We start from the raw sequence: 25,543 nt of genomic DNA, 5'->3' as shown, positions 1-25,543 counted from the left end.
CATATTTTATGGTCTTTACAGCTCATCTTTTCAAATGTATACACCTTTTTTGTTAAAAATGATTTTAGGTTTTCATTGTCAACTGAAATTATTTTTACATATATGGCCTTAAAGCCGAGGGACCCCCAACCATGGGGACGTACACCCAATCCTGAGGGTTAAACACACACAAACAGTATTCAAGCAGGTTATTTTTCTTTCTTCTTATGTTTTATTTGTCATTAGTAAGAACATTAATAATTACATGTACAGCTTTGAGGGTCAGTGCATATGTTCGGCCCTTTCACATCCTTGTTTAATATATTAAAATAAAATTAAGTACTTTCATGTATTTAAACCACAGTTCAACTAAAAGTAAAAACCGCAACATCGGTTCAGAACAAAAAATATACAGCTGCACATAAAACTAAATAGGAGCTATTTTGCATCCTCACCTAAACCATCCCTGCTTGAAAGCTCTTCCTGAAAATCTCTGTAAACCATAGAAACACCATTTCTGGCAAACACAGCATACCATTTAAAGGAGAAGGCATGTCGCAAACTAGCTACTAAAAATCATATAAAGTTCTAGCCCTGTTTTAACGTGGAGAAAAGAAGAAAAATATCAGTTCCCTTTGAGGAGTTGAGTGTTCTGTCAGTGTTTCCCAGGTCCCATGATCACAATTATAAGCAGCGTTTGTGAGACAGACTGATGGTCAATCGTTAGAGAAAAAATAAATAAATAAAATAAAATAATTCCCAGAACTTTAGTGCAACTTTAGAACAGATTAGAACTGCATCCCTATTTACACCATGAACCCTGTGTGCTGGATACTTCTCTCTGTTTGCTTGGTAGAAGTGATCCTACAGCCTTTATCAGTGAGAACTGCACTCATGCACTTTCCTTCACAGAGTGACGTGGCTCTGCTCATGTGACTAAAGCTGATGAAGAAATCCTGCAACAGTAGAAACACACATGCATTTTTGTCTTGTTTTAACAAATTTGGAGGTGGGAAGAGTTTTTAAAAAAAAAAAAAAAACACCCAAAGCACTGTCATGGCACTGGGCAGCATCTCGACATGCTTGGGTGTTCATCATACAGATGTTCAATTGGACCTCCTTGTGTAACAGAGAAGACGCGGCCCACCTCAGCAGCTCACATCTGCAATGCTCAACCAATCGTTTTATCAAGGTTGTCATTTTTTTGTGTTTATTTTGAGCTGTAGACGTTTTCACTCCGTGCACAATGAAACCCTCATCGGTTTCAAATAGGCCAGAGTAACACAGCTCCTGTAAACGGGCAGTCTTGCAGTAGTAGAATACAAGCTTAAATACAAAAACAAGCTGAGTGTAAAAACATGACGGATGCTTTCTTAGCACTTCATTACCACCACTGCAACCCCAGAAGAACCTCAGTTTACATGGAAAAAGAGCAGGGCTGATCTTGGATATTTTGACATGCAGATCTTAGTGCAGTAGGTCAGCGTCACCTAAGCATTCTGCAGATCATGTTTTTGGGTTTTGCAGAACAACATCTTCCAGAAATGCTCTACTTTTCAATAGTTGAAAGGCAAGCTTTCTCTCTGCACACGTTCACTTTTCCATCAATAAACCATTATATACAATGCTGACCAGCCCCTGGCTGAATGTTTGCTTATTGGTGGACGACCATTCCAGATGCAGAAGTGACGCATTGCAGTTGTTGACATAACGTCCCTGGAACAAAGAGACTCTAACCAAAGGCAAATGAAACCAGGATTCATCAGCCCTGGATTCATCTGCTAACTCAGCCATCCATATTGTTTTGTACACTCAGCGGTTGTCGGACATCTCTTCCAGTAGCAAATTTTCAGTGCAGTGAAAAATCAGTAGCCAACGCAGTAAAACAACTCACAAATAGAAGAAAAGCACCACAGTACAGTAGGACTCTCTGTCTGTGACATGGTGTGCGCTATTTGAAAGCCTGGAGATCAACTGTAAGCTGGCACATTTCCAGTGTAACTATACCTCTTTCTCCTCACGCTTGTTAATCGGAGTGAAAGGCAGGTGCATCTATGTCAGTAGTACTTGCGTAAGTTAGCATATCTGAATACTGTTCAAATTTATCTCAACCCCCTTCTCTTTAAGGTCCTGCAGGATTTACAGACCGACCACAATCAGACTAGCGCCCCATCTTGAGTAACGGCGCACCTTTCCCCATTGTTCCTATTTCATTCCAAATCACTGAAATCACATGATTTCCCCATTCTGATGTGACCATTATCTGACGCCACTGACCCATATCTGTGTGACTGTATACACTGCAGAGCTGCCACATGATTGGCTGATTAGATAACTGCATGAATGAGTAGATGTACAATATGGCATTCACTAAGCACGACTGCAGTATTAGCTGTTGCAGTAATGATGGCTTCTATACGTAAACAAGCCCCCCAGCCACTCACAGCAGTCTTTTTTTTTTTTTCCCCTCATTTCTGAGGAATGTATCTGTGTGTGTTTTGAAGAGTCAGTGTGTTCATGTAATGCAGGAGAAGGAAATAATTTGCCAAGATGGTGCAAATCGATGTGGTCGTTCTTTGGTCCATTATTGACACATTACTGATGAGTTTCTAAGACACTATGACCAGTATTGCAAGTGAACTATCTGCGTACTACTACGTTCTTCTGCAGGAACATTTACGAAGGACAAGCAGGCAGACCAAGCAGAACATCAGCACAAAAAAAAAATTCTAATTAAAACCTAAAGCAAAAATAACTGAACATATATAAATGTAGTGTTTTATAAATGTATATTAGATTTTTTTTAGATAATTAAAATGATCTTTATTTTGTAGGCTGTTTATACAGATATATATATATATATATATATATATATATATATATATATATATATATATATATATATATATATATATATATATATATATATATATATTTATACCGCTCACTGCTACAGCTTAAAAACCTGCTTTTTATTATCTTGAGTCTACCCTAGCACTGTCACCTTTTACACTCATACACAAGATCAGCTGAAAGTGCCAACCCTCTCAAAATTGAGGCATATACTATTCTTTATTTGATCAAATTAGATTTTTTTGTATTAGCACTTGTCCAACCTGGCAACAGTTACTACAGAAGAACACAGAGTACGAATATAGCAACTGCAACATGTAATATAGTGTAATATAACTGTCCATCGCATGATCATATTTAAACTGACAGTGTTGTCCAGCTTTATATCCTTTAGTGCCACCTATTTTTAAGATTGCTCTACTCTTCATCAGGGACTTTCTGGAATTCATTTCTATTCTGGCCAGAGCACTTTCTTCTGGGAGCGACTCAGCACTTCAGCAAAACACAGTCATCCTTGATGACAAGTATAGCTTACAATGGACTGGTCTGTCTCACTCACTCCCACAGAATACACCAAGTCATTTCTATGACATGCTTTTATTTTGGTCCTCCTTGTAGCTCCTAGTGATAGGCACTGATAGGATGACTTGGAAACTGAAGAGCTGAGGCTTACGAGCGCCTAGTTGAAGGAACTGCAGGTTAATAAATGGCCAAAGTGAAACCATCAAATATTTGTGTTGTCACCTTTAAGAAGCATCTGAATGTTTGTCCCGAGCATGTCTGCTCCTCAGAACTGTGGCTGGGTGTGGTTAAAAAAAAAGCTGACCCACGTGTCATTACTAACTACATGTTTTGGCTGAGACCTGTCTGCTGCACTGTGTACCTGTGAGGTTGTATCTGCACTCAGTTCTTCTGTGTTGTCTTGTGTTTGTGTTGCCATCTCTGGCACGCCAAGATCAACCTCTTCATTAGTGTCTTCCTCTTCCTCTTCCAAATAAAAACTAGGATGGTGGTGGACCTCCACCACCAGGTTGCCACAGCTCTCCTCTTCCTTTATTCTTTGCTCCCGCCCGTCTCTATGAGCTGCATTATCTTCAGCGGCGTCTGCTTCACATACTCTTAGCTCTACAGAGTGGAGGTCAGTGGTGTCCACCTTCGGTGCACTGGCAGCTCCTTCACATTGTGAAGTGGGAATGTGGGGAGAAGGGCTGCTGGAAAAAAAAGAACATAAGATGGCTTAAATGAAAGATTACTTTCAATATTTGCTGTATTGTTGTTTTGGATACACCAATGCAGAATTTATGGAATTGGAATTTTGGGTTTTTGGAATTTTGCAAATGTACATAAACTATGGAAAATAGTTTTCCAGAGAAAAGGCACCCTATTTGGGCACTCCATTAATCTCTCTGTGGTCTGTTTTACAAGGTATCAGATCATTAGCAAATGAGCATGATAAGCAAATCATGCCTGAGGCAGGTCACCAACTGCACCAACTGAGCTTACTTTTCAATGCTTGTATTTTTCAAACATGGGCTACTTTAGACACTGTCTAAAGATCTGACACTGAAACTAATCTATACCCACAAGGGAGGGGATGGCCATAATAAGGCACCCTTCTGATGGCCTATAAAAAGAATACAAAGGTGCCATACAAGAAATCATTTATGGACATCTATGGTTATGGTTACATATGGTGTGGATTGGATGGGTCCTTACCTACCTTTAGAAATATATTTACTTAGAAAATTGGTGACGTGTTTAATACTTCTTTTACCCACTGTGTGTGTTACACTTAAAAACACACATAACAGTCTTTGTGTGTGGGGTGGTGGTGGTGGTGGTGTTTTTCAGCGAGCAGAAACGCCCATACTCAGAGACTATAAATACATCAATGAGTACAAGTCATTTGTAATAAACTGCTGTGATTCCAGTCTCAGACTGATTATAATGGCATTTTCCTGTTTAGTAAATAATACATAAGTCACCAATATACTGTGCTCTCCTAATATTACACTTAATTCCCATCCCCACCTCTCCATTGATTCATACGAAACTGGAGTTGGGCATGGCTGCGATGACACGTCCTCTTCCTCTTGAGCCCAGCCACGGTTGGAGGAGGCGTAGGTCAGAATGGCATCAGTCACACTGTATGGAGTGTGTCCCTGCACACAATCCTCAATGTGGCCTACAGGAAGCTGAGTCTGCAGGAACAGATGAAGCTGGCTGTCTGACAGACACACGGTCATGTGCACCACCCTGTTGTGCAAAGACGACGTCAGATTAAATGATGGCGTGCCCCACAGTGACCACAAGAAGTGACTTTGCACAACTTCAGAATAAGGAACAAGGCTGACGTTAGTGAAATAAGTATTTTGCAAACATGAGCAATTCTAAACAACCTTTTTTCCATCGCAACCTTCTTTTCAATATTTGTTCTGATACAGCATGGACTTCTCAAAGGCTTAAAGGAAATCACTCATCAGAGCTTACTTGTCACTTGTGATAAGGAAAAAGCAACAAACCACAGAAGTGCAATTTAACTTTCTTCAACACTGCTCACTTCTTTTCTTTTTGTAACTTCCATAAAATATGATTAGAATCACACTGCACGGTTTCATAGCTTTAAATCTACCATATGAAGATTAGATTAAGATAATGCTACTGACTTGTCGAGGAACCTCTGTAGACCCTTTCTCCTTTTTTCAATGAATTCTGTGTTGTTAAAAGAAAACATTGATTTCCCAGGGAGGTCAGGAACAGGTCTGTGTGACAAAGAAAGCCATTTTAATACAAATATGCAGATCCTTCTGTTTGGATCTGTTCAATAATCTGCTGAACTTTCTTCTGTGAGATATAACAGACTATAAAGCATATTTTCTTTTCTGTGGATCCATAATTAATACCTTTTTAAATATTAAACACCACCACTAATTTCAGTTTCAGATACAGCATCACTTACACAAGGCCAGCATTCTTCTGCAGTTTCCTCCTCAGCCACACAAACTCACTGTATCGGCGGCGCACACAGGAGGTTTTAGCAGTGAATGCCTTGCTGTTAGTCTTGGGACAGAGAGGCAGAGAACATCACCAACATGTTTTTTAAATAAATAAATAAGAAAAATAAACTGTTCAAGTATAACTTTCACATTACACTGCAAATAGTTAAAAGCTAACCATTTTAATAAACCTTTTGCCAGAACGACTTACATGAAGAAAAATCTTGAAGTCCACATACGAGTTCCATGATCCTTCATTCATTACCCGAGGATCCTGAACCCTCACAGCAATGAATTCCTGCTAACAACCAAAAAAAACGTATGTTAAACCCTGCGTATCCACGCCCAAGTTCTACATTTATATAGATGTGTAAATATCAACATCGGCATAAGCGTCTGTGTATGTGAAACATATTGGATATGAGCATCAGCCCCACAATTCTCATATCAGTGCATTCCTCCTTTTTTTTGCTGAGCAGTAGTAATACATGTGTGTGGAAGCTGGTTCACACTCAGCTTATAATACCCAAGATCTTTAATGATGTTTTGTGATGGACCATTTCAGCACTGTATCTAATCTATGAGGCACCCCAGACTAGATGCCTGTTTAAAAATGTAAATCATGTGGCTCGATCAAGATTCTAGCAGGGAAATTCTACTCACTGAAATATAAGAAAATTAAAAACTGTCGAACATTCAATAATAGTGCTTTTTGAGATATTGTTTAATGTGAACTGTCTAAGCCCTTATCAATCAAATACTGACAGTATATATCCAAAACAATCTGTAATATTTTAAAAGGCTTGAAAGGTTAATTTTTTCAAAATGTCCACTGGTCCATTCTCTCACACAGTACAAAGAGCAGCAATTATATGAAAAAACAGAGGGCAAAAAAGAGGAGTCTTACAGCTTCTTGACTTTTGATCATCCTACTGAAGCTGAACCAGCATATAGGACATCTGTGGAACGAAGAAGAGAAGAAGAGCAGGGATTAATTGTTGGATTAACAGTCTTCCAGTGCAGTGGGGTTGTCCTCTTTTGGCAGCACCATGTAGGTTCCTTTACTCACAGGCATTTCTCTTTTGCCTTTTGATTCTGCCTGAATTGGAGAAGCCCAAGGAATCCCCTGATAAATATATTAAGGGGGAAATCCCTCTCTAGATCCACACAAGGAAGCATCTCTACAGCGTGCTGATCGCTCAGCGCTCAGTTCAGAGAAGAAATGAACAGCTTAAACAAACTGCTGCTTTTAACCTTTGCCTCAAGCCCCCAGATCCCCCCTCCCCTCCCCCCTCCCCTCCCCTCCCCTCCCCATTCATTAACCCAACACCTACATTCAGTATCAGAAGGAAAAGCCCAGCAGGACTTGGTTTGATTGAACAGCTACACCTTGGATGAACACATTACAGGCACCAAATGATGACTGATGAGTTAGATTACATTAGATATGATGAATTAAGATGATCATACTCACTGTTTTGATACTTTCACATGTTCAGAGAACACATGAGCCCAACGTTAGATATGAACACTAATGGGTGACGCAGCCATTACTTGGCTAGTGCTCCACCATGTCAGTGTTGTTTACCAAAGGGATTGAACAATGTCCCAGGTCATAGAGAGAGTAGCCCAAGTGACCTGCTTAGGGAAACACACCATTCAAGCTACAGCATAGCGTCTGAAAATGAAGAATGCTTATTTACCTCCTTTGCTTCACCTGATGAATGAACTATAGGACAAATATTGACTTCCTACATTTAGCTATCTCCCCTGTAATAATACACACCGCACTCCAGACAAACTATTGATTGACCTGTCAGCTTTACCAAACCCTCAGTTTTTAGCTACTCCAGCAGGCTGTTAGAGATGTTGGAGCTGGAGAAACACCAGACAGTAGCTGTTAGTGAACAGGAAAACAGCGCTGGGTAGCGAAAGCCAACGTTACCTTCATCAACACACCAGCAGACATCGACATTTCTACAGCATCGCGGCTCCCTCGAGGAAAGCGCTCGCAGTCTAGACAGCACAGCACTGTACAGCAGCTCTAGAGAGAGACCAGATAAGCTATAAATCATCCACAGATAAAAATCGACTATCATCCCCGAATTGAGCTTCGTAACGTAATCCTCCTCATTATTATCATCATCATCGTCAATCCTCCTCCTCCTCCTGCCGTCAACAACAATCACCCTCAGCCCGAGTGGCGCTGGCTGCTCCGCCACCTACCGGAGCGGAGGTGTGTGAGGAGGCATTACCTGCGCTTTAACGTCACACGCGTTGTGGTAGGCTGTCACACACTTCACCAAATCACACAGGTTGTCGTTTTTAAAAATGTACAAGTAGCAAACATGCTGAATAAGCCTAAAACAGTATATTATCCGTTTACCCGTTACCCATGCAATGTTGCCATTGGTAGAAATACAACCCCAACGCATGCCAGACCCAAACCCGCTGTTTCACTGTTGGCAAGGTGTTCATTTCATGAAACAGGTTATTTTTCTCCAAACATACCATTCTAAAACATCACCATAAAGCACTTCTACTATCATTTCATCTTCTACCACTATCAGCTTTCCTTGATGTTTGTGTGAGCAACGCTGCACAGTGGAACGGTGCACCACCTCCTAACCCAGCTAAGCTTTCATGCAGGTTCCTGAGGGTCATATTGGGGTTTGGATTTGCCTTTCTTACCAGCATACCAGCAGCAATCTCCAAGAGTTCTCTTGGTCGTCCAGATCTCATTATGACCTCCACATTTCCTCTGAACTGCCATGTATTAATAACACTCTTGTGTTCTTATAACCTTCACTGTCTTCTTATAACCTCCCCCTGCCTTGTGTGCATTTTTTACTGTCATATTAAGCTCTTTAGACAGTTGTTTTGATGAATGTTAGCACAAGGGTTGAAGAGGCGAGTATATAAAGCTTGGCATTTTGATTCGGCTGATAGTTGCTAACATTTATTATGTAACAGTGTATGTAATTATTGCTTACATTGACAATAATGAAGAAGAAAACAAACGGCCTGATTTCAGGTAAAATTGTGAGAAATGTAAACCTGGATCTATACATGGACCTTGGGCCTTCAAAAGGTGAAATGTGAATAGAAATGCACAGCCTATGTGAGTGTATTGTGTAATATACACACTAAATGATGTGTGGTCATTTATAAAGGATGGGCCTGGGGTAAGTACTGTGTTAGTGCAGAGTAACAGAATGGCCTCTGATGTCAGTGATGACTGTAAGTCTCTGCATGGCGTCTCAGGGCTGCGCGGAGTGTAAGAACATTATCTCCTCTAATCTTCTTTCCCTTCTGTTATACACAGGTGGAGAAGTCAGACGGAGCTGGAGGAGAGAGAATGAAACATACGTTTTATTTCAGTTGCTGAGAGACTCATCATGCCTCAAGAGCTTGCATGACTGTTGTGTGCCATTGCTGTTGGAAGTGACGTTCCTGATTGTGTAATTTCAGTAAGGACACTCCACCTTTTCAGCAACAGAAATGGAGGACCCAGAAATCCGCCAGCAGAAGCTTGACAATCAGGTGAGTAGAGACTGTTCCCTTGTCTAGAGTTTGTTTATGTAGTGTATCCAAATTAAATGGTAAACAATCTACACTCAGGTGTTAAAATTCTGTAGATTTCATAATTCATCATTCAGAATTCAGAATTGTGATTCAGTAGTGCAGAAGTCTTTCTGTTGTAATGGTTAGAGTATATATTTGAAGGCCACGCAGCATTTGGTCCCTCATCATGTTATTGTATTTACATCAAACAAATCTGTAGAGATTAATAGTAATTATCCTCAGGATGTCCAAATACTGATTACACAATAATTACTGAAAATTATATGATGCATCATGCAGACCATTCTACAAACTGGTAATGTACATCAGATGTGTTGACGTCATGGTCTCACAGTTGAGGGAGTTACAAATGGAGGTGTAACATTCTGCTTGCATGAACAGCGAACACTTCTGATCAAGAAGCAGCAGAAAAGACGAGCCAATGCTCAGATGATGACGGCCAATAATGAGGCTCGACCAAAGAGCCGCAAACAGAAAGCGGGGGCTGAAGACACAGCGTTGTTAATCAGCCAGTCTCAAAGCAGCAATTCACTAAATGGTAAAGTGACTACACACGCACACACACAGACACACACACTACCTCACACACACATTCAGTCACTGAAAGCAGAAAGCAGTGCTGAATTTGTTCACACTCCTAATAATACCTGTTCCGTAGTTGTTCTCGGCTTCAATATACTAAGGTGACCATATTTTGGGTTTCAAAAAAGAGGACACGGCATTCATTGTGGTTAGGTTGTTGTTGCTGGGGGGCTTGCCATAAGTAGGCCTAAGTTGTAGGACCATGGCATTGTGTACAAAGGTAGGAGAAACTTATATCTTTAAAGGAAACAACTATGTTAATGAACATGAATACATACACATTTACTTAACTACCAATAAATAAATAGCCATTATAGCCTATATGGCTAAATCAATGAGTAAAATAAAATAAAATGCAATGCTTATCACCTTTAAAACCTATGTTTTAATTTTCATGCCAATGTAAAAAAAAATATTACCAAATGCATAAGTAAATATGGCAAAAACTAAAATGTTTACATAAATTATTTACATTTGCGTCTGGATATCTAAGGCCGTGGTTGATGTAGATGCAGGTACATGTAGACCAACAGCGGTGGTGAGAAGGCGGGATTTAAGCAGTTTGACCGATGGTTGATGTAGATGCAGGTACATGTTGACCAATAGCAGCAGTAGGAAAGCAGGAATTAAGCAGTTTGACCAATGGTTGATGTAGATGCAGGTTGGGAATCTTGTGATTCCCTAAATAACCTTTCAATGAATGTGTTTTCAAAGAATCATTTTCTGTTAATGAGAATTATGAGCGCAAAAATGTTTGATGCCCTACCTCGACACTAATTAAAGGTGTCACCTGGAACTGCACACAGAAGCCAAGAACCATTAAGGAAAACTGGGCCTCTGGGACCAATATCATCCCAAGTCCGAAGATAAGATAATAAAATACATCAGAGTCATCATTTTGACCACTGAATTGTTCACAGCTATGTTCCGATGAAGACGGATCTCATTGTTCTCATACATGAAACAAATCCCATATAAGAAAACACTGGTGAATGTCAGAAAACTGCCAAAGTGGGTTTTAGGAAGCAATTCCTTTCTGAGAACAGTTGGTAAATGAGATGCTGTCTCTCTCTGGCCAGATCCGCTGTTGGAGCAGGTCCATGATAACGTGCTGGAGGAGATTAATCTGGGTGAAATGAACATCTCATCTCAGACTGCAGAGACAGCAGATGAAACACCTGTTCCACCCATCATTAAGACAATAGACCTAGATTTGGACAATCAGACCAGCCCTAGACACACAGCGGACACACACAGCCAGGCTGAGGGGAAGAAAACCAAGAAAAAAGGAGTGAAAAAGCCTCAAGCGAAATGTAAGCCCCTTTTTTTTTACATGTAAACATTCACACTTATGCCATTTAGCAGATGCTCTTATCCAGGCTCACTTACAGAATGGCTTTGCTGTTCACTCAGAAAATATCCAGTGAATATATGTGTGAATAGGCTGAAAAAAAGATACCTTTTAAGAGATACCTTTAAAGATACCTGAAGTTGAGATACTGACAAATGCAAAAGATATACACAATACTCAACAGCAAGACTACATAGTGTCTACACTACATACATCAACAGTGTGGCGAGCAGTAGCCTGTTTTTCTGTTATTTCTGTTATTTTTAAGTGCTTGAACTCGATGCTGTTGGAGACGGAGAGGAAAAGAAAGAGAAGAAAACAGTGAAGAAAAAGGAAAAGAAAAACGACTCCAAAGAGAAAGTGAAGAAATCAGAGGAAGAGAAGAGTAGGTTTTCTACAAAATGTTTGCCACCAATGTAAAGAATCCTTTAACCAGGCATCCATATGGTTTGGCTTTGGCTTGTCATGATTCTAGGCTTTACTATAGAGTGCTTGAAGGACCTTTTTTAAAGAGTATTATACCTTATGTCATTTGTATGATTTGAAATGTCCTTAAAATTGCCTTTGTCCTCCTTTTCTAGCAATCCAGATTGAATCAGTGGTAGAGTTCAATATTACGGAAGATAAACAAGCTAACATAGACAGTGATGATGATGACAGAAAAGACTGGTCAAAGAAACCGGTTCCTCCAACTCCAAAGAAGAAGAAGCATTTCAACGCCTGTGAGTTAAACGCTCCAGTGTTTCATTTTCAATTCTTCTTCTAATCCCAGCAGGCTTAAAGGAATACTCTACTGTTTCTAACCTAATCTCTAGCTGTTGCATTGCTTGCTAGCACACGGTAAATTGCCATGGACCTCAACTTCTACTTCAACTGTCAATAGAATAGAATAACTCTCTGGAGCAGATAAACATGAACCCTTTGGCACCATGCCTAATGCCAGGGGTAGGCTAAAACTCTGCTCCATCCAATACTTTTGGGATGAGTTGAGCATGACCTCACCCTGACCTCACCCTGACCTCTTGTTGCTAAATGTGATCATATCCTCACAGCTGTGCTCCAAAATCTAGTAAAAAGACTTCCCTGGACAGCAGGGACAGTTATTCCAACAAAAGCAGGATTCTGAAACAACGAATGAGCAGGTGTCCCGATACTTTTGCCCTTCTAGTGTATATTAGACCAATTTAATTAACAAAACTATCTGCCAAAGGAATGGCATGCATTTAGTGAATACAATTACTTAAAACAAGCAAAATAAGGTCGAAATTAGTTAATATATCCTATAAATATAATCTAATATATATAAAAAATTGATATTTAGACTCCATTTAAGAGGATACTTATTAGAAGATACTTACTGCAGTGCATCAGCCCGTCGTCTATCGTCATCCATGTTTCAGTGTACAGCTGGTTATAGGTTGTACAGCACATTTTCACATTTCCAAACTGTAATCTAACAAAAAAAGCTGTGTTCCTTTAGTCTTGTGTAAAATGTGGACTATGTACTGCTACTGTCGCTGCTACAGCGAGGTGCCATCTGAGTGACAGTGCAGATGACAACGAGGATGAGGAGGAAATTATAAGAACACAGAAGAAGCCTCCAAAAAGCACGAAGAACAACTACAATCTCGCTTCACTAAACTCGAACTACAGGCAGTCCTCATCAGACAGCGACTCTTCAGACATGGGAAAGGTAAGACTTTTTTTTAAACTGTAATAAACAGTAGAGTGTTTTGTATTACAGAACTGTTGCAACCCTGGTTAATCTTCCTCTCTCTGTCTGCTCGTCTGTCCACCCATCCGTCCAACCAGTCGTCATGCATTAGCATTCCTTGGATGCATGTACACTTTTCTGGGACTTTAAACCTTACATTGAATAATCTTATGCTGCCTGGCAGCCATAGCCTACTGTCAGCCACTAACCTCCACTGGCAAATAATCTGAAATAATTACTAATGATAAATTACATTTGTATATTTCATCATATCGCGTAGTGCGCCTGCTTTATTGCTTCGTATGATGTCTATTCAATTCTATGATAAGATCTTTTTTTCTGTGTTTCTTCGTCTTTGTCCAGTCTTCTCCAATCTCTCTGGAGGATCTGGAACAGTTTGCTCTTCGGCCTGCTCCGAGGGACACAACTATCCAGTGCCGGATCACCCGAGACAGGAGAGGAATGGAGAAAGGAATTTATCCCACGTATTACCTCCACATGGAGAAGGAGGATGGGAAGCGGGTGAGAGAAAAACATGTGTCAGCCCACAAAAAATATACAGAGATTGACTGAGATTACTCATAAGCGTTGGGCCTGTATACATACATACATCTAATGACATTGTTATTTCTTCATTCCTTAATTCTCAGGTGTTTCTTATGGCTGGACGAAAGAGGAAGAAAAGCACAACGTCCAATTATCTGATCTCGATTGATCCTACTGATTTATCCAGAGACACAAGCAGCTATATAGGCAAACTAAGGTCATTATGCTCATCCATCTGCTTTTCTAACCCTGAGCCAAAAATAACTGAACATGTTTGGTAATGAGCCAATTTTCTCTCATTTCAGGTCAAATGTTTTAGGGACTAAATTCACTGTATATGACAACGGAGAAAACCCAGAAAGGAAGCCGTTCATTAAGGAAAGTGAATCACTTCGGCAAGAGCTAGCAGCAATATGTTATGTAAGTTAACCATGTCTTGGATCCTCTAGATCTTTTTTTTTTATAACAATTAATCCTAAATTACACGTTGCAGTAAACTCGCTACTTCTACTTCTCATTGTTATTATTCACCTTCACACAGGAGAAAAACATACTGGGCTTTAAAGGCCCCAGAAAAATGACAGTGATCATTCCTGGCATGCATGAGAATGACGAAAGAGTCAGTATTCGCCCAAAAAGCGTGAGTTTTTTGTGCAAATCTCCCCTAGATTATTCTGTTTCTGTCCTTCTCTCTACTTCACCCTCTCCTATACTCTCTCTTCTTCACTCTCTCTCTCTCACTCATTACAGCTCTCTATCTTCTCCCCTATGTTTACTTCACTCTCTCCCTTTCCCACTCCTTAACTCTCTCCACCTTCACTCTCCTTTACTAACCATCCCTTTGCTATCAGTCCTTCGATTTCTCTCTCCTTCATAATCTTTCATCCACTCGCTCTTCTGATCCTTCCTCTCAGGATATTGAATCTCTCCTCACTCGTTATGAAAATGGAAATAAGGAGAATCTGGTGTGTCTTGTTAATAAATCGCCCAGCTGGAACGAGCAGACTCAGTCATACGTGCTCAACTTCCACGGCCGAGTGACACAGGCATCTGTGAAGAACTTCCAGATTGTTCATCCTGATAACGGTGAGTAGAATTAACACACACACACATGTTTTTAACAAGCCCTCATAGATCCTGCCTCACCATTCACCGCTGGGGGAGTTCCCTGATACCATTTTAAGGGCCGTTCCATTACTATTTTAGTGGCTGAAGTGAAGTTTGACATGAGCCCTCAGAGATGCGGGATCGAGCATGTCGGCTTTGGCAGCAGAACTTGCCCAGAAATCACTGTAACTTGTTGAATTTTGTTTTCAAACTCAGAAAACTGCAAATTTGATCATTTATATTTTGCATGTTTAGACTGAGCTTTTATCTTGTATACACCACTGCTGGGATAACTCCATTACTCCGCTAGCTCGCAACACAGCTGACAAAGCAATTATTCTCACAATATCAGCAGCTGCATTATGCTCAGCTGTGGTTCAAAAGTTTGCAGGATTAGCTAATTTGCTAGCTGCAATGGATGACGTTTCTTCTTTGCCTCTTTGAGTGTGCAATTGTACACATCTGTTTCTGAAGACAGAAGAGAGAGGATAAGAAGATGACTTTGCTTTACACAATACATGTCCAAGGCCTGTCAAAGATTAACATCAGCGGTGCACATCCTCATGGCTAATTAGCCAAGGGCGAGTGTGTCTTCAGTGAAACCTTCTAGCTGTGTCTGAAACTGTGCTCTATTCACTATATATTTCACTATTTTGGGGTTCTGCCGTTTTGTGGTGGTGTCTGGAGACATAGAGCTGAATTTTGGGTGCGCTGTAACAATCCCACAGTGGTTCACTACCTTGCTGAACTTGCTGAACTTTTCGCACATTGAGATTGAATAGAGAGTGAATTGGGCACAGTTAGTCTCCTCATCCGCTCAAACTCTGACTGGACATTACTGGTGTGACGTTCTTCCGAGTGGCATGTCAAAGTTGGCGTGGGCACGTTAAAACATATTGAAACTTGGCCATCATGATTTTTATTATATGAGTGTGTGCGTGTGTGTGTGTCTTTGTTCACTCTGTGCAAAACAGTGCAGTACTTTTTGCTTCTCTCTCCAGAGGACTACATAGTAATGCAGTTTGGGAGGGTGGCGGAGGATGTGTTCTCCATGGACTTCAGCTTCCCCATGTGTGCTCTGCAAGCATTTGCCATCACTCTGTCCTCCTTTGACGGGAAACTGGCTTGTGAATGAACTCACAGGTTAACCATTTAAACTACTAGTAGGCACCGCTTCAGGTGACTTATGGCCTTTGCAGAACTTCAATAGCAGACGTTTTCAGGTCTCTCTGCAATAAAATGTGTTTATTGTCTGCAAATGATGAAGTCAGTGAGTAATAACAGAGTGCAATAAGTATACGCTACAATTACTATGAGCTACAGTCACGCTTATATGTTCATTTGCTTTTCTTATGATACTGTTTCTTTTCATTTGTCATATCATTTCCTAAAAACCACCACTTTCACCGTCTTTAAAATTTGAAATAAACATCAGGTAACGAGTGTGTGTCTTTTTTTTAAATGTATTTATTCATTTATAATGAAACTGAAATGCAATAAATGAGTCCATTAAAATCATTCTGGTGGATCAGCATACCCATGTTAAAACCTTCGCTTTCCGGATCACGATCTTGTAGCTGTATTTTTCTTGTTTTTATGTCAATGTGAATGTGTCATTAACGTTATGTTCACATTATATGACGAATGAATGAATTAAGTACTTCCAATACAATATTCAATATTTTTACATGTTTACATTAACTTGAAATGTCCATTATATGATAGAAATAAGTGTTTACCATCTTCTGTGAACTTACTGAATATAACATTTGCTCTGACACTGCAGATATGATTTTATATATATATATATATAGATAGATAGATAGATAGATAGATAGATAGATATTAGCTGGCAGGTTTACCTATTCACCCATTCATTAAAGTAAATAAGGTGAGCTGCTTGTGGAAGTCAACAGATTCCTATAGTGGCTGGTGAACTGTATTAAAAATCTATTATAATGTTATTAAATGATTTATTTAATGCTCAGGTATTATGTCTGTCATTTCAATAACTACGTAACCTTGGTTTATCCATATTTTTAAACCCATTCGTGAAAGTCTCGGCCGTGATCGAAGGGCTCAGTAGGTGGAGATGGTGTGCCTGTGATGGTGGCTGCAGCGCACCCTGAGGAAGAGCAGCTCCGCTGACCGACTTTGAATGGAAACTCCCTTCTTCTGTTGTTGATGTCAACAAGGTTTAGGCGTTAGATGAAGCAACCGAGCCTCTGAAAAGCGTTTAGAGACGGAGCAAGAATGCGAGACCGAACCAAAGAACTGGGAAATGTAAGTTAGACTAAACTAATAACGTTGACCTTTTCGCTGCTCTGCCGCTCCCGAAGTCCACTGAAGTCCGTTAGCGAGAGGGCTAAACTTGGTGGACTTAGCAGGTTAGCTGAGAGTGCTAGCTAGCTAACAGTGCTAATGGGACATAATAGCTAATGTGACATTGCTGCATAGTTATCTATGTTGGTGCTCTCGTAATTATCTTAATGATAATACTAGTTAAAACAGCCGTGGGCAGATATTTAGCTGTGTGGATATTTATTTGAAGGTAGGTTAGCAAACTAACTAGCAGCTAGCTAGCTCGTTAGCCCCGCAGGCTAATCTGTGGGTGAACAGTGTTTTAGGGCTCTCGGAAAATCACCAGTCTGCTTTCGGGTTCAGCTAGTTTGTTCAGATCTTACACACACACACACACATATACACACATATGCGGTTGTGTTACTTACCTGCCACAGAGATTTCACATCCGTTCCCAACTTTGCAAACAAAGTGCTCCAGATTTGAGTGTTTTTGACCAAGGGTTTAGTCTGCTGATCAGGGAGAGCTCCTACAGTGTGTGTAGAGCCGTGTGTAAACACTGCTGCTGCTGCTCAGATCAGCTTCAGTTGATTTTCTAAGAGAAAATGAGTGAACACATGTTTTACAGGAAACACACCTGTGTGACTTAAACACAGTGTAAAATAATCTGTCTTGTAAACCGTGTCAGTCTTTGTCAATTTGCCACATTTATGGTGTGTATTTCAGTCTGTTAGAGTAAATAAACAGTAATGAGCAGAAAAACAGTGACTGGGATCAGTATCAGCAGGTGTCTGATTTGAGTATGTTTTTAATGAACTGTGAAAGTTTGAATGTTGAATGTTTTTAGCTTTAGTGATTGTGATGAATCTGCATATATATATAAATATAAATATATGCTACATTTAACATTACAGTTGAATTGCAACGAACCTGTGTCGCAAATCAGGACGATTTAGCCCTAATTCTGCATTTAAAGATATTCAAGATTCAAGAGTTTTATTGTCATATGCACAGCAGAAACAGACAGTTACGCTGTACAATGAAATTCTTACTTTGCTGTCCCTCCATTCACCAATAGATAAAGATAACAAAAAAGAAATTAACAAATAATAATAAAAAATATGTATATACAAAGTAAATAAAGTATAATAATATAAGTTGAAGTAAAAAAATTAAAGTAAACCTGGGGTATTGGCATTGATGCTATTGGGCCCTATTATTGCCCATTTTGTCATTTTTATTCATTTAAATGTGGCGCGAACAGCCTTTGTAGCTCATGGAAAAATACTTTAGTATTTAGTATGATCCCAAAGCACAGTTTATTATTAATCTTATTGTACAGTTTCTTTGTCTTTCTCTGTGAAAATCCTCAGTGTGGCCTGTTCTACAGTTTGCACATTTTACTGAATGAGGACTTGGTAACGCCCTTTTGGCAGAAATAGAAACCGCTTGCAAACGCATTTCAGGTCTTGTAGGTTAAGTGTTTTTTGCAGAAAGTCTGTAGCTCTGAGAGATTCTTGGATTGTCTCTCTGTGTAGCTTGTTTAAGGTCTGTCCAAACATTTCAGGGGACAGAAAAGCTTGCCTTTTCAAGCATGCTTGGTGGATTTGAGATGTTTTGCATCATTATCCTGTCTATTTTGACCTTCATCCCTTCAACAGTTAGTTTGAAATTTGCATCCAGAATGTCCTGCTATTTTGGTGAATTCATTCTTCCTTCCATCGTGGCAGTATTACCCATGCCACTGGTGGCAACACATCGCCAAAGCATCCAACTCCAAGCTTCACAGTTCACACATTTGCTGTTGCTGTTGCTGATGTTGCTGTTTGTGGCCAAAGATGTCTATTTTGACTTAAACAGCAGTCATAAATGCTTGGTTTCATCATCCGCGAAACCTTCCAGCATGTTTATATAGGTCATATTGGGGTTTTGATTTGCCTGTCTTGTCAATATATGTGCATTTCTCTCCATGATTTCTATTGCTCTTCCAGTTCTTATTTTGCCCTCCATATTTCATCTGAGCAGCCGCTGCAAAAACCACAAGCTGACAATGCTTGGCTATCTTTATACATCCCTTTCCTGCCTTGTGGACATTTGATACTTTCATTTTTAGGTCTTTAGAAAGTTGCTTAGAGGATCCTGTGTTTGTTAAGTGTTAGTGTGAAACCTTGATTTGCTAATGAATGTCTAAGGCCATGTCAGTAACCATCTGAGCCTGTGCACCACTTAGTGTTCAAATGTTTGCCACACCTATAATTGTAATTTTTCATTTTGGCAACTATGCATTAGGAGTGGAATATAAAATATTGTATGTACTTTATATTTGAAAAGCTGTGGAAGCTGGGTTTCATACCATAATGTGTAGGACACAAACCTCCCATGAGAACAGGACATTTTGGACGGTAGTCCTTCTTAGTGTTTTGGAGGCTTTAAACCAGATAGATCAGTTCTTCTGATGTTTTTTCACTTTATTGCTGCAGTGGTCAGCGCAAACAGATGTTATAAGTAATGTTGTGCTCATCACTACTGAAGGGTCTCCTTAATTCTGATGATCTTTAGGTCTGACAAAACAATATCTCCATTAGCATTGTCACTTGATAATGAACTGATCTACCCCCTTTAAACATTTAAAACCCTTTAAAATAACCCTAATGTTGAAACCTTGGTGTTGAACAGCAACTGGTTTCACCTCATACAGTTTCAGAAACGCAGTGTGTATGAGCGAATGTACAGTGGGAGGGATGCTTACAAATGTGTGTTTCAATTCAAGTTTGAATGCCCGTGTTAAGTGTGGCACATTTATTGTTGAAGACTAATTCCTTTTCAGACTAAACATACTCTGCCAACAAAGCCCGATTCTGTGAAATTATAATTTGCCTCATATGCTTTCACCTGTCCGCACAGCCTGCAGAGGGTTCAGATGAAGATGAGGAAGGCACAGCACTCATGATAAAACCGGGCACTGGGACCTCAGGGAAGGAGGATAAAGAAAATGAAGCTTTCTTCCGAAAGGTAAGAAGAAAGATGAGAAATGGTCAAGCAAGCAGCATGCTGAACACAACCTCTTCCAGTTAAGAGGATCTTTTAAGAAAGTAGTTTACTAACTCTTTAAATATACTGAAAGTTACAGATTTAGGTAATTTCACAATTTATTATAATCCAGACACTAATAAACACAGAGGTTTCAGTTCAGCTACAGGTGCAGAAGAAATAACTATTCCCAGTTATTCTCTAGTTCTCAGTTCTTTGAGGTGATATCCATTTTTTTTGTATTGTAAATATTGTTGATCTTGCCCTTCAGGTCCAAGAGATTCGAGAAGGCCTTGAAACTCTTAAGAAGAAAGTGAGGGAACTGGAGAACAAGCAGAAAACTGTTTTAGGGGTGGCTCTCCCAGATGACAGTTAATATCTCTATCATTTTTCAGTCCTTTTCAGTCCGTAATACTAATAAATAATGCTCATATGAGAGCAGAATATCTAATAATGTGACCAGGACATCAATTAGTGTAATAATAATCATTTACATTGTTTTATTATTATATTATTTTCAGGTATGAAAAAGGAACTTCAAGAACTAAGGGATGAAATTAAAGTACTAGCCAGCCAGATCCACAGGAAACTGAAGAGTAAGACAAATATTTCAACTATCACAATTGAACATGCTCTGCTTGAATAAACTCCAGCTGGCAGTTTTAAAGAATGACCTGCCCACATTACAGATCTGGAACCCAAGAAAACTGATGACGATGGGAAATATGTTCCTATAAACTTAAGAATGCAAAGAACGCAGGTTGGTTACATTCTGAGTAACTGTTGAGATATATATATATATATATATATATATATAATTAAAAAAAAAAAAATTTCCCCAACAACATTTTGACATTCTACAAACATAAGTGTTTGTTCGGTTCTCTTTTGAAAGCTGTTTTCTTCAGATCTCAGTTGATTTTCTCTCTGTTCTCCCCCAAGCATGCTGTCTTGTCTCGTGACTTTGTGGAGGTGATGGCCAATTGTAACACTGTTCAGGCCCAATACAGAGACAGAAATGTGGAGAGGATACAGAGGCAACTCAAAATCAGTCAGTATTTTTGTCTCACAATTGCTTTGTTCAGTTGATTCACTGCATTCAGTTGCTTGTACTTGCATATAACGGTCACATAGCAGAAAGAAGGTTATTGTTTGTTTTTAAACCAGTACTTTTGGCCCAAAAAGTCTTGCTTTCGTGATAGCCTTGTGCTGAGAAATATGATTGTTATTGTACCTCTCTAAAATGTGGTTAATTTGATTAAACGATGAATCTTTATCTTATAGCTCGATAATGCTCATTTGTATGTTTGAATCTATTGCATGGAAGCCATGCAGAATGTGTGTAAATGAAAATGTACACAGTTTTTTCATTATCTTTATTTTACATTACAGCTGGCAGTGAAGTGTCAGATGAGCAGCTAGAGTCAATGCTGGAGAGTGGACAGACCGATGTGTTCACACAAAATGTGAGTTCAGTTGTATTAGTATTTCTCATTTAAGTGAAGATCACGTTCTAAACACTGTTAATTGCTCAGGTTTACATATATTTCAGAATTTCAGATTTGTCTCTCTAATCTTTTCACATTAGAGCAGGATTTCTCATATGCATAGATTATGTTGGTGGGTAAACGTTGGGGTAATTGGTAAAGCAGGACTTTTCAGTAAATATCAATAATTTATCCTAAAATGAGTGTTATCCAGTAGGAACGCACCTCACTTCTTCTAGTGTGGAGCCACATTGAAGTTAACGAACACTGCAGTGAAAAACCCTCCTGCATTGCACTTTCTCTAAAGGCCATCTTGGTTAGGGCTATATCACTTAATTAATCTCATGTGTTTTTCCCTGCTGTCTGTGGAGTGAGAGTTGTTTGGTAAGATTATTTATGTAATGTAAAAGGTCTTTTCTCTTTAGAAAGTTCAAACAGTAGTGATAGTAGTTGTGCCTGCTATGATGCTGTCAAAATAGAAATCACAGTTTAATCAGAGTCTCATTGCTGCATTGTTCCCTTTCATTCTAGTCTTTCGTCATGTATCCTGTGTTGTGACATTTGTATGTCAGAAAGCATGACCCGTAACAACCACCTGCACCCCTCGGCCAAAAAGTGCTCATAAATGTAAAATGCAGAAAGAAAAAGACCTGATGTACTACACTTATATCTTTTGTGGTCACGACAAGTGGGTAAATATCATGCTGCTAACATGGTTAATTTTTTTATTTGTCTGCAGATCTTAACAGATGTTAAAGCTACTAAGCAGGCACTGAATGAGATTGAGACACGACATGATGAGATTCTCAAACTAGAAAGAAGCATCAGAGACCTTCATGACATGTTCCAGTATCTCGCCATGGAGGTGGAGGCACAAGTGAGTTGTGTAAAGAGGGCCAAAACAGTTACACACTATATATCCAAAAGTATGTGGACGCCTCACCATGACTCTTGTATGAGCTTGTTGGACCTTCTATTTTAAGTATTGGATTCGTCCATCAGATATACCAATATCAAGCATACCGTGAAGTGTGATTTGTCACCCCAGACTTTCCTCTTTTCCAAAGGGGGGGGGGGGGGGGGATGTGTTGTTTTGTTTTTGTTTTTTTAAGCCACTGCACACTTTAGCACTCGGCAACCCACATCTAAAACTTTGTGAATGAGGTATTGTTAGTATTGTAAGCTTATATTTCACAATAATGGCACCTACTGTTGACTGGGGCAGCTCTAGCAGGGAAAAGGTTGTGACAGTTTCATGTTTAATGTTACTTTGGTCTTTGATGCTCCATTTTATACACCTGTTGGCAATGGGTGTGTCTGAAACACCAGAACGCAGTATTCAGATGAGTGATGTAGTGAATATTCTGAATTGTTAGATTTACTCCTAAAATATAAAACATTGTGATTCCTAATTCGGGCATTTTCTTGCAGGGCGAAATGGTTAATCGAATTGAGAACAACATAATTAACTCTTCTAACTATGTGGAGAAGGCTGTTGCCGAAACTGCAGAAGCTGTTACCTCTCAGAACAAGGCCCGTAAGGTGAGTTATTACAAGCAGTGTCGATGATGTCTGAGTACATACAAAGAATAAGCATCTGCCTCCTAAGTCGTGACCTCTTCACATCACTCATTTGTTTTGTTTTGTTTTTGTTTGTTTGTTCTACAGAAGAAGATGTGGATTGCGATATGCTGCGCAATTTTACTTTTGATACTTATCATCGCCCTGGCTACTACTTTAAGCTGAGGTGAGTTCAATACTTTTAAAGCGGATCAGAGTGTTATTTTAAATGATATCTATTTCTTTTCTGCCTGCCGTTGAACCTTTCACAATGTTGCACATACCTGTGCATGCCCCTGTTCATTTTCTATCCAATATAACCTGATGGGACTGCTGATGCCTATTCATTCAGCAACACTAACAGATTTTGAGTGATCATGTACAGAAATGCAGTGTTGCTTAAAGCGATTGTTGCTTCTGCTGCTTTCGATATCACTCTGATTTACAGAAATACTGCTCTGTAAAGTGTGTCAGGCATGTTGTAGTGTGGACCATTCTGAATGAGATAATAAGCGAACTAGTCTGAGAACCGCAGTCATTTGTCGGAGGAGTTGTGCAGCTCTACTTCATTCTACAGTCTGTTGTTGTTGTTGTTGTTGTTTTAATCTAGTTCTTCTCTACTTTTCAGTGTTTCCTTGCTGCTGGTCTCTCCTGCCTTGCATTTACAAGACATTCTTACAATTATTGAATTCACAAACCAATTTTACACTAACTTCATCATGTGCCTGTAGTCTGTTTAGCTCTTTCAGGTCATCCACTCGTTCTGATGGAACTGAAAAAGTTATTAGAACTCTTGTAAGTGTTATGAATCTAGTACAGTGGTCTTTCTGTGTATTGAATTGCAAATGTTTTTATTTTTACTTCTTTTTTTTTTTAAGTTTAAAAGCTGTGCTGCACTATTATGGGTTTGGATTATCTAGGATGGTCTTCTTTTTGAAAGCAGTACTTATCAAATAACGTTGACTCTAGAGAAGGAAAACTACAGAGTTCTCAGGAAACCCCAAATGAAAAAGCAAATTCTTAATATATAAAAGTTATTCCACCAGAGAAGCCCACTGTTTGAGATATAAGCAATTTAGCTTGGATCTTTCTGTGTTTAATGTTTCATGGTGTTAACCTGTATCGTTTTGTGAACTGTTGAAGAGGATTCATTCAGAAGACTTGAAATTTCTCAAGATGAGCATCCATCACACCTCTGTACATATTTACACACTAATATTTTTTATTGCTTTTACATTGCAGTATCTGCTCCTGTATATTGCTCACATCATTAAATGAATAACATGAATAAGGGCTGTTTTTCCAAAAAGTATGGCCCTTAAGTAAGCCAACATGTAGTTCTTGAGTTGTGAGCCACTACCTAGAATTGCATGTAGGAAGTTACAATGGTTAATGACATAATTGCAAGAAGCATATGCCGAGAAAGGTGCTGTACAATAAGTGCTTTGTTTGGGCTTCATCAGTTTTTCATTATGTACAGTTACTTACTTTGAAGTGCCTCTGCCTCAGTGCTTGATCCCAGGAATTTAAGGTTTTGCTTTCTAAGTATGTTCAGTGGAGAGTAAAGTCTCGGAGAGCGTGCAGTATTTGTGGGGCATGATTTGGTGTCATTTTGTACTGAACTGTCTGATCCCAGTTATTTTAATGTAGAACTATTGTTTTTAAATAAAATATATCTTATACTAAACTTTTGTAGTTCATTCTTTTGGTGTGTGTCAGTCATGCCATGTGGTAATAGAAACTTTGTGATATGGGAAATTCAGTTTGAACAAGTAAAAATCTGTTCTGGTAGTTGAAGGTTACAAATACAGCATTTACTAGTAGGGGTTCTTTGTAGTGGGAATTTCACAATTTACTTTAATGGAAGTGGCAGTTTTGCTACTATGAATTAACGAGTTAATAGTTCCATTTAAAAATGTATTTTTTGCCTAAATTTACAAAAGAACAGCAGCCATCATTCCAACCAGCATGTCTTAAAGCAGCTGGCTCACCAGCCGGCACATCATAAAGCAACCGGCACATCCTAAAGAAGCCAGCACATCTTAAAGCAGCCGGCACACCAATTGGCACTTCTTACAGCAGCCAACAGACCAACCAGGACCTGATAAAGCAATTGACACATTCTAAAGAAGCCAGCACATCTTAAAATAGCTGCCATACCAACCAGCACATCCTAAAGGAGCCGGCACACCAGCTGGCACACAAATGGTACACCTAAAAGTAGCTGGCACACTTACAGGCTCATCTTAAAGGAGCCGCCATACCAATTGGCACATCTTAGAGTGGCCGGAACATCCTAACGTAGTCGGCACATATTAGAGCATCTGGCACAGCGTCTAGCACATCTTAAAGCAGCCGGAACATCCTAAAGTAGCCGGCACATCTTGAAGCAGCCGGCCCACCAACCGGCACATTTTAAAGCACTTTTTATGAGGTGCAGCATCACAAGCCA

The 25,543-nt window shown here is 39.5% G+C and overlaps 3 protein-coding genes across 8 annotated transcripts; 2 read left to right on the top strand and 1 right to left on the bottom strand.

Annotated features, from left to right (window-relative positions):
• Positions 1 to 170: 170 nt before the first annotated feature.
• On the bottom strand, positions 171 to 8,012 carry snx11 (sorting nexin 11). Of its 6 annotated transcripts, none has more exons than XM_072668168.1 (8): positions 7,774 to 8,012; positions 6,736 to 6,787; positions 6,040 to 6,129; positions 5,792 to 5,892; positions 5,499 to 5,594; positions 4,864 to 5,088; positions 3,716 to 4,043; positions 171 to 935 (listed from the first exon to the last, which is right to left on the bottom strand). In XM_072668168.1, the coding sequence occupies exons 2-8, from the start codon at positions 6,754 to 6,756 to the stop codon at positions 786 to 788; spliced, it is 1,011 nt and encodes a 336-aa protein (XP_072524269.1). In that variant the 5' UTR covers positions 6,757 to 6,787; positions 7,774 to 8,012; the 3' UTR covers positions 171 to 785. The 6 variants fall into 6 exon arrangements, with proteins under 6 accessions (XP_072524269.1, XP_072524271.1, XP_072524270.1 ...); XM_072668170.1 differs by having other exon boundaries at positions 6,040 to 6,126; XM_072668171.1 differs by having other exon boundaries at positions 172 to 935; positions 3,716 to 4,040.
• Positions 8,013 to 9,329: 1,317 nt separating this feature from the next.
• On the top strand, positions 9,330 to 15,848 carry LOC140544538 (uncharacterized). The gene is made up of 12 exons (XM_072668163.1): positions 9,330 to 9,371; positions 9,795 to 9,951; positions 11,075 to 11,308; positions 11,615 to 11,731; positions 11,928 to 12,068; positions 12,873 to 13,039; positions 13,424 to 13,582; positions 13,711 to 13,823; positions 13,912 to 14,026; positions 14,148 to 14,246; positions 14,521 to 14,692; positions 15,715 to 15,848. Exons 1-12 carry the CDS (start codon positions 9,330 to 9,332, stop codon positions 15,846 to 15,848), a joined length of 1,650 nt encoding a protein of 549 aa, XP_072524264.1.
• Positions 15,849 to 16,832: 984 nt separating this feature from the next.
• stx4 (syntaxin 4) lies at positions 16,833 to 24,778 on the top strand. Its single transcript, XM_072668175.1, has 11 exons — positions 16,833 to 16,996; positions 19,919 to 20,026; positions 20,316 to 20,415; positions 20,566 to 20,640; positions 20,734 to 20,804; positions 20,987 to 21,095; positions 21,437 to 21,510; positions 22,271 to 22,408; positions 22,963 to 23,073; positions 23,200 to 23,278; positions 23,720 to 24,778. The coding sequence occupies exons 1-10, from the start codon at positions 16,967 to 16,969 to the stop codon at positions 23,275 to 23,277; spliced, it is 894 nt and encodes a 297-aa protein (XP_072524276.1). The 5' UTR covers positions 16,833 to 16,966; the 3' UTR covers position 23,278; positions 23,720 to 24,778.
• The last annotated feature ends 765 nt before the right edge of the window (positions 24,779 to 25,543 follow it).

Source organism: Salminus brasiliensis, chromosome 22 (assembly GCF_030463535.1).
Source record: "Salminus brasiliensis chromosome 22, fSalBra1.hap2, whole genome shotgun sequence".
NCBI classification, from domain to species: Eukaryota; Metazoa; Chordata; class Actinopteri; order Characiformes; family Bryconidae; genus Salminus; species Salminus brasiliensis.
This window is presented reverse-complemented; position numbering and strand designations above follow the sequence as displayed.